Genomic DNA, 8900 nt, shown 5'->3' on the forward strand with positions numbered 1-8900 from the left:
TGCTCCTTCCATAAATTTCGAGATACTCCTTCCATAAATATTGAGATGCTTCCTTGTTGAGAAAAAATGTCTTATATGTAATATTTCCTTCCAATTTGGTAGATATCCAGCTTTAATTTACCGTATACCTTGCACTGAATTTCGAATTTCATGTATTTATTGGCTTGTAATTTCAAATACCACCTATTATTTTATATTTTCGAATTTATTATTTTACAATAATATCATAACTCGAAAATAAATTATTATACATGTCTATATTTAAACAAATAATTACATGTCCAAAAATTTGGGTTCTCACCTTTTTGTATTCAATTGAAACATTAATTATCATGAATGAATAAATATAAATAGAAAAAAGAGTACATCAAAATATATAGAAAATGAGGGAAAATTACTATGTATGTCTACATATATGTTGGCTATCATCTCTCAGGGAGTTAATATTTACACTTCATTTTTTTGTTATTTGTACTTCATTTGTGAATAAATTTGACGCATATTTTACACATGAATTGAAGTTTCGATAACATAAAATGAAGTATAAATATTAACTTCTTTCATTGTATTTATGATCATATATGTTATCAAAATTGAGTCTTAATCAATTTCATATCTTTTATTTTTTTGGTACTTTTATTCATTTAATGGGATTTAAGTCTTTTTTTCCACATTAATTTTGACATCACATAAAACACGATTTTATAGTTAATATCATGTCAGTATTCCCATTGAGAAATGAAAATTGCAAGACAAAAGACTACTTTTTTAAAGGAAAAGGATAATGTATTAAGACACCAAATTCACAAGACCAACACACGATCAAAATTGTAATTTTCATATTCAAAAGTAAAGCAAAAAAATATAGTATATTTTGAAGGCCTTTGAGTTAAAACGGGAGGCTGTATGCATGCTTAGTCCCGTACCTTAGTTCACCACTCATTTCCTCAGTTTCCTCCCGTCCATTCTTCCATCAACACAAACCCATTTCCAGCTTTCATCTTTTGGATCTTGCCTTTTCCCCTTCCTTGATCTTGGATTATGGGTTTTTCTTATTTATAATTTATCACTTTCGGAAAAGATTGTAACTTTGCATGATGGGTCAGCAGTCGTTAATCTACAGCTTCGTGGCGAGGAGTGCGGTGATTTTGGCGGAGTACACAGAATTCACGGGGAACTTCACCAACATTGCCTCTCAATGCCTGCAGAAGCTGCCGGCTTCGAATAACAAATTCACCTACAATTGTGATGACCACACGTTTAATTACCTTGTGGATAATGGATTCAGTATGTTTCTACATTTCTTTCTTCAAAGAAAATTTCAATGATCTTGTTTACTTTTCTGGTTATTGCATTCGCGTTTTGGTTTTTGGAGTTCGTTTGCTGTATTTTTTTTTTTTAGTAAATAGAAATGATATTTAAAAGATAGAAAAAGAAAACAAAAGTCAGTAACGTAGATAATATTAATTGCGGGCGTCGATTGAAACGCAAAGGAGAAGCTCAAATAAAAATAGAATTTTAATTTTCTGAATGATTTAAATCTTCATCTGCTGATATGCCAGTGCAAATTTGAGTGTCACATCCGGAAAATGATCAAAATTTGGAGAAAAAAAAAAACAACAAAAGAACAACGTAGATGATCAAACACAAAAAGACAGATTTATAGGACCAAAATTGCATTTTTTTTTCCCTTGTTTTAAAATATCCTACAATATCTTGGAGTAATAAGATAATTTCTTAGCTCCGTGGCTGGACATGGCGTAAGGCTGAAGAGGTACCTCCTCAATCCCAGTTTTAAGGAGGGGAGAAAAATTAATGTTTAGTCAAATATGATAGTTTAGCTGAGTTTTCAATTTTCAAATCACTATAAACTTTTTTGGGTTTTTTTGAGGTTTGTCAAGACTTGTCACTTGTAAGCTCTATTATAAGAAAAATTGAAAGGATCGACTGCGTCATCATTTGTTGATTACATTACGAATATTTGGAATGTTGTTTTTTCTTTTTTTTGGTATTTTTGTATACTCTCCACAGGTTTAGTTTTAAATAGATCTCATCAGTGAAAAATTCTGTCTCACATTTTTGTAACATATGCTCAATCTTTGTAGCCTATTGTGTTGTTGCCGTGGAATCCGCTGGTAGGCAAATTCCAATGGCCTTTTTGGAGCGAGTTAAGGATGATTTTAGCAAGAGATATGGAGGAGGAAAAGCCTCAACAACTGGTGCCAATGGCCTAAAAAGAGAATTTGGGTAAGTCCTTTCCTTTTCTCTAGTCCTTTCTGTCCGACTTGACCATATATTTTTTTCGCATTTTAGGCCGAAATTGAAAGAGCATATGCAATATTGCGTCGATCATCCTGAAGAAATCAGTAAACTTGCTAAAGTGAAAGATCAGATTTCTCAAGTTAAAGGTGTGATGATGGAAAACATTGAGAAGGTAAATAAGTTTCGAGTGTCCCTTCGCATTCGGAAGCTTCATAATGGGTTGCTAATTGCTTGCTCTATATGGTTTTGGCTTACTTACTGTTCATTAGGTTCTTGACCGTGGAGAAAAAGTTGAACTACTTGTCGACAAAACCGAGAATCTTCGATCACAGGTTACTTTGAAGGATCTTCCATGTGTTTGTTTATGTTACAACATATTAGCTTCAAATATAGAATATGTTGCGTTTTGCAGTCGGAAATGTGATGCGACACTCATATATAATTTCTTGCATAAAAAGTGTGAAGAAATGAAGTGCGTGATAAAAATGAGTGCTACAATCAACATACCTGAGATGCCTGTAGCAACCACCTAATTCACAAGAATGTTCTTTCAGATAAATCTTGTGTAATCTGTATCTGCTGCAATTGCTTTGCCAGTCTCTGGGGAACACAGATTGAAATGTGGCACTTTAGCTACTTTAGTGATCAAATATTTGAATTGAAAAGTAAACATCAGCTCTAATTTTAAAAATTGTCTTGCTTCTATATCTTGGGTGGTGATTAGAATGGAGATTTTTTTTTTTAAAGTATAACCTCGAAAAAATTATGGCGAAAACTTTGAAAGAACAAGAAGAACCATCATCAGTTTCTCTCCCAACGTTTCATGATTATCTCGTTTGAACTTATAATTCATACATTGCAATAATCTATGTTCTTGAATCAAGCATGCATACATACATTGCCATCTATTTTTCTAAAAAGTGTGTTTTCTATGTTCTTCCATCGCGTTTCAGGCTCAAGATTTTCGAACGCAAGGAACCAAGATGAGGAGGAAAATGTGGATTCACAACATGAAGATAAAACTGATCGTGTTTGGTATTATCTTAGCATTAATTCTGATCATCATTTTGACCGTTTGCCACGGCTTCAAATGTTTTTAGTAGATGTTAGCCTATTTTGCCAAATATTTTGCCTAGAATATCCTGTTCTTTAAGCCTGCAGTAAGTAGAATCTGATGTATAGATCATGCAAGTGCTTTGCAGAAGGTAAACAGTTTAAAACTTCGGATTATTTTTTGTGTATACTTCACATTTTAAGAGAATATTTCACGCCAATACGTGTTAATATATTCTTGAGTTCGTTCATAATAATTTCATTTGATTGATGATTAGCTAAACGCATCCGATTTATAGTTTGATTCGCGAAAAATTTTTTACATTTATATTTCGTGTAACAAAATATTTTTTTCTTAAGCCCAAGCACCTGTATCTTTCTCTATGACTGCGTGTTCATTGTTAAAATTATCTTTCAAAATTAATCCATCAACAAAATCATATAGATTATAAGATTTCATCATAATTATCATATGATGCATATATATTTGATTATTTTGATTATGCAAATGCAAAATAAACATGTGATTTGAATACTTGAATATAGTAAATGAATCATATATAATATAAATCTTGAGAAATTTCGGAATCTGTTTTCTGTGTAAGCTATCTTTAAGATCTGTGATGTTGTCAATGTCCACTGAAAATAGATGAGCTTCAGCTCAAAACTCGTGAAAATGAAGCTCAACACAACTAAGCGGAACATGTCTTGAGCCGAGCCCGGTTCAACGGTAGTGTTTTTGAACGTTTAAAAACAATAGTAATCTGAAAGCGAAAATCGGAACACCTATGTTTATCCACAATCTCGAAATATCGTCAAGCTTGTGAGAAAATTGCATTCTTCTTTCGCTTATGGATTCGATATTCTTTCGTGCGTGTACAAAAAAATAAGATAAAAGTTGTATCAGATTCTATTGCATTTTGCATATTCTACAAAAGAGTGTTTCTGGAAATACTACGAAACGAATGACAATGTAAGAATACATCGGATAGATCAAAATGTAAGCTCACCATGTGCTGCAGCATCATTATTCCCCTGAGGTGGGCTAATGATAATCCAAAGCAAAGAAACTGTAATAGAAATAAGCCCTGCCCAAACATATATAATAGTGGGCAATCTCCCTTTTCTCCCCATTAGTCCCTTTGCAAATGGATACATATGAGCCAGAACCCAGAAGCTAAAGAATGCACCTCCGAAGAGCTTGCTCCATTGCGGGATCACACTGTATATAGTTCGTGCAGCGCCGATAACGAGGGCGACTATATTGACAATAATGATAGCTAGTGGCATTATGAAGAGTCCGGTCCATTTCACAATATAAAGATCTGCGTAAATGTCGTCTTCGTCTTCACCTGCGGATTTTGAGGTCAAAGTGAATGAGATTTCGATCCCGGCTATGACTTTTAGGAGCCCTTGTAACACTGCCACTAGATGTGCGCTCGAGCCCCCTATGACCCAAAATTGCTCGTTCCGCCACCATTCCTCAAGGCCAATGCCGGACCATTTTACTTCGAGGAGGGAAATGAGCATTAGTGCCAAGGTTATGATCAAGAGGTAGACGAGGAACGAGATGTCGAGTGATTGGACAATGAACTGTCCAGAGAAGAGGGAAAGGGCAGGGAGGAAGCAATAGACGACTAGGAAAATGGACGTGAATGGGTAGATACCAACGTTTAGGTATGCAATACGTTGTAAAAACTTGAGGCGCGTGGTTGCTAATAGGGCGTTGTTTCGTGAAAAGAAGATCTCGACTGATCCTGTGGCCCATCTGAGCACTTGGTGGAGACGATCAGTGAGATTGATGGGCGCTGTCCCTCGAAAGGCGTCTCGTTTCGTTATGCAGTAAACTGAACGCCACCCACGGTTGTGCATTCGGTAGCCTGTAACTACATCTTCTGTCACTGATCCATATATCCAACCTATTCTGTCTCCCCATTCCGTCTTGTCTTCATACCTGTCATTGAAGATAATGAAATGAGTATAGGTACATTGTAATAATAATGCACAAAAAAAAGGGTGAGCCACAAATATACCAACAAGAAATGACAGCGATTGCTTCAGCGACGGTAGGGGCATCGAGAGGGGGGCGTGGAACAAGTAATGCACCGGGAGGCCTACCGTTCTTGACCGAGATATGATCAGCAAGTGGTCGTCCTTGAAACTCAGCAACAGGTATAGAATCAGTGAAAATGGTGGAGTTCCCGAACTTTTTCGGTAAGTTCAGGTCAGGATGCTCATTTAGCGGCTCCTCTTCTTCTGATTGAGGCTGGATTTTCTTGGCGGGGGCCTTGTTTTGTCCAATAATGCCTGTATAATCATTTGCCCTCGGTGGATGAAAACCGTACAACGCATACCGCCTAAACATGCATCCTGTTCCCACATACACCGGACCTTGGAGTCCATCCAAGGCTCTCATATTTCCTGCTTTTTCAGGTAAACAACCATTCGAGAATCAAGCAAACAGATCCAAGTCTATTGATGTAATACAAAAATCACAATTAAGTTCACTTTTTCTTACCGTCGAAAAAGACAGTGTTATGATTAGCATATCTGTCTGAGGGATCTATTCCCTCGAATCTTTGTGGGAACTGGATGTAGCAAATACGGTCACCCCCTCTATCCATCATATAACACATGCCTTCCCGGATAGCCATAGAGTTATAGATATAGTGATCACAATCCAAGTTTAAAATGAATGGTCCATTGGATAATATTGCTGATGCTCTCACCAGTGCATTCATGGCTCCAGCTTTCTTGTTATGATCGTAACACTGCCGTTTTTCGCGTGAAACATAGGCAAACATGGGAAGCCGGATGTCAATACCTGTAAAGTCCAATTTCCCTTCATCGGGACCTCCTATTACTGGATCGTTTTCGGGTACCTTGCTCATAACCTATACGCAAACAGGCTAAGAATTCAAGAAAAAGTATTTTCAAAAAAATCTTGACATAAGCTCCTACTGTTATCTTGAACATATATAAGTTTAATGCAATTTCTGACTTTTTTTCTTTTCGGAATTCAAGTGAAATTTTATCGTAAAATTATTCATTTGTAATGTTGTTGATACCTGCAAAATACCAGCATGGTCTCCCTTTGAGTGATCAATCACGGGCTTGTGCCAGGTTCCGGGCCAATGCGTTCCATCTGCCATCCATGTAGCCTTGGTGACCTCGATTTTCTCGTTAGGGGGCAAAACACCATTGTTTTTGTCTCTGATGAGTTTTTTTTCCCTCGTTTCCTCGTTTTTGTTATACGTTTCACACCTTTTGCGTATAACTTCAGGCAAACCATTAATCCTGACCTTAAACTCATCATACTCCCTCTTGATCCAACGCCGATCCTTTACAAAATCAGGACGTTTCTTATTTTTTGTCGGGTCCGTTTTCTGGTTGAAGTAACTATCTGGATTCCTTGGCTCTATATTGTGTTTCCGACAAAATGGCACCCACACCTGTTGATCAAGACATCTCAGTGAATAGTTTACTCAATATCATATGATAAATTTATTTAAAATTATTTATCAGCAACATTTACAAAAGAAATAAAGGTTATTATCTAATTCATCAATACATAAACTATCAAATTTCATATTGTACTCGATGAGTCTTGATATAACTCTCAGATACTAATGATACCTCTGCAAATTTGACAGCCTCGGCCATGGCCTCAAATGTGAGAATCGCCCCACCATCATCTGATAAGTAAATACATAATTTCTCAACAGGATACTCGACAGCAAGAATGGATAAAATGGTGTTAGCAGTGACTAAAGGAGGCTCTTTTTCTGGATCAGCCGTAGATATAAAAACATCGACCCCAGGAAGATCTGACCGTCCATTTGGATTTGCGGGAGAAGGCGATTCAAACTTGTCTTTAAGAGCAACCAAGTCCGCTGCTCGGTTTATTGGATTGAACTTCGGAAGTATATCGAGAAGCCAAGAAAATGCAAACCATATCTCACATACAATAGACATTCCCCACAACCACATTGCATCCTCATTTGGATTTCGTACTCTCCATGAAAGGAATAGAGCCAGTGCGATCATTCGGAACACAATAAGTAATCTGTGCAGGAAAAATTTAGTTAATACAATGTAGAGATATGTATCATTGCTCTGTTAGCTAATAAAGTTTGGACTGTCAAAAGTTAGATACTAAGTTATAGGAGTTCAGTCGAGTTGCGACTTGTTTTGCGAAATTCAAATCTTTTCATTGTAACCAAAAGTGATTACCCTTACTTCCCATTTATAATGAATGACCTGTATATATCTATATGTAAATTACATTACATAAATTTTCACCTATATGGGCTGAGTACCCCTGCAGGAACCTTAATTTTTCTGGTCAATGGTTTCCATGGCTTGTCCATGAAATCTTGCATGCTCATCCCAGTATCATGATCAAATGAATCCTCATCCTGTTGCCAAAATGCATTCCCAATCCCATACTTCCCTTTCGTCTCGAAAAGCCAACGATTATGGTCGAAATCTTGCGTTTGGCTCCTTAACAACATCGACTTATTATTGTTCTTCATAACCGACATTCTACGATCTAGCTTTCCGGACATATTACCCCCACCATCTTCGTTTCCACCCTGGCTGCCCGTTCTAACATGTTGGGAATCCGTACGGAATCTCGATGGCGGTGCATTGAAAGATGTTGGGCCATCGGGCTTGTCTCCAAATGCATTGGCACTGGACGAGGCTGCTGGCTGGTTATCTGGTGTAGGAGGCATCATAACCGTGTAGTTTATGTAGTCATTTTGGGTTGCATAGTCTCCCGGGACATCTAGTTCATCGTCTCGAGAAAGGCTCACGACACGTCCGCTTGACGTCCGACGTGCGAATTTTACAGGCGGTCGTTCCGCAGAGCCGCCGACCGAGGATGATTGCCTCCTTGGACCTGATGATGTTGCCATTGAATGATTAATCTTGGGTTAGTTCCTCATGTTGTCCATATGAATGCATGGAATCTTGGATCAGATGTAGATTTATGGTCTGTTTTTCATGCAAAACATGAACACAAATGGGATTTATTTTGCAGGTAATTGAATCTTTGGAGGAAAAATCAAGAAAATGATCAGATTTTTCAAAGAAGTATGGTGAGGAAAAGGAGAAAAAATCGGTGCAAGGTAATGAAGAAAGAGTATTATGGCAAAGAAAATGCTAAAAAAAGAAGGTGTCGAAGTTTAATTTCATCCAGTGGACACGAAGCCTTGTTTCACTCCAAGCCTCTCAAAATGCTAATTGAGAGAAAAATGAAATTTAATTTGAACAACTTTTAACAGAACTTTTAAACAAAAAGTAGTGGGGAAAATTCATTAAATTCAACATCCCAAAATGAAAATTTTATTTTGCCAAATATTCAATCTATCTATTAAAACAATATTTATCTTTGAAGAAACAACGAAAATAAATATATGTCAAAATATAGTATTAGAGCAGGATTATGGATTTATGGCATGTGTTCCTGTTGATGCTCATCTGATATCATGCTATCAGATTCCGGCCCAAGTCCACTCAAGCACAAACAGTCAGTAGGCTCTTACAACTATTACTTTGTATCTAACAAATCCAAATGCGTA

General features: G+C 36.8%; 2 protein-coding genes across 2 annotated transcripts; one reads left to right on the forward strand and one right to left on the reverse strand.

The window, feature by feature from the left end:
• The first annotated feature begins 897 nt into the window (after positions 1 to 897).
• Positions 898 to 3558, forward strand: LOC140958897 (putative vesicle-associated membrane protein 726). Its single transcript, XM_073416489.1, has 5 exons — positions 898 to 1287; positions 2106 to 2247; positions 2314 to 2434; positions 2532 to 2594; positions 3216 to 3558. The coding sequence occupies exons 1-5, from the start codon at positions 1095 to 1097 to the stop codon at positions 3360 to 3362; spliced, it is 666 nt and encodes a 221-aa protein (XP_073272590.1). The 5' UTR covers positions 898 to 1094; the 3' UTR covers positions 3363 to 3558.
• A 644-nt stretch (positions 3559 to 4202) lies between these two features.
• Positions 4203 to 8392, reverse strand: LOC140963731 (cellulose synthase-like protein D1). The gene is made up of 6 exons (XM_073423111.1): positions 7618 to 8392; positions 6952 to 7381; positions 6384 to 6767; positions 5834 to 6209; positions 5349 to 5736; positions 4203 to 5269 (listed from the first exon to the last, which is right to left on the reverse strand). The coding sequence occupies exons 1-6, from the start codon at positions 8232 to 8234 to the stop codon at positions 4309 to 4311; spliced, it is 3156 nt and encodes a 1051-aa protein (XP_073279212.1). The 5' UTR covers positions 8235 to 8392; the 3' UTR covers positions 4203 to 4308.
• Between the last annotated feature and the right edge of the window lie 508 nt (positions 8393 to 8900).

Source organism: Primulina huaijiensis, chromosome 2, assembly GCF_012295235.1.
Source record: "Primulina huaijiensis isolate GDHJ02 chromosome 2, ASM1229523v2, whole genome shotgun sequence".
In the NCBI taxonomy this organism is placed as follows: domain Eukaryota; kingdom Viridiplantae; phylum Streptophyta; class Magnoliopsida; order Lamiales; family Gesneriaceae; genus Primulina; species Primulina huaijiensis.

Excerpts from the sequence above, each read along its gene's own strand:
- LOC140958897 (XM_073416489.1), top strand. The coding sequence starts at position 1,095 with ATGATGGGTCAGCAGTCGTTAATCTACAGCTTCGTGGCGAGGAGTGCG. Across the intron at positions 1,288-2,105 it reads CCTTGTGGATAATGGATTCA|CCTATTGTGTTGTTGCCGTG; the intron begins GTATGTTTCTAC and ends CAATCTTTGTAG. Across the intron at positions 2,595-3,215 it reads CCGAGAATCTTCGATCACAG|GCTCAAGATTTTCGAACGCA; the intron begins GTTACTTTGAAG and ends ATCGCGTTTCAG.
- LOC140963731 (XM_073423111.1), bottom strand. The coding sequence starts at position 8,234 with ATGGCAACATCATCAGGTCCAAGGAGGCAATCATCCTCGGTCGGCGGC. Across the intron at positions 5,737-5,833 it reads TAACACTGTCTTTTTCGACG|GAAATATGAGAGCCTTGGAT; the intron begins GTAAGAAAAAGT and ends CTGAAAAAGCAG. Across the intron at positions 5,270-5,348 it reads ATCGCTGTCATTTCTTGTTG|GTATGAAGACAAGACGGAAT; the intron begins GTATATTTGTGG and ends CTTCAATGACAG.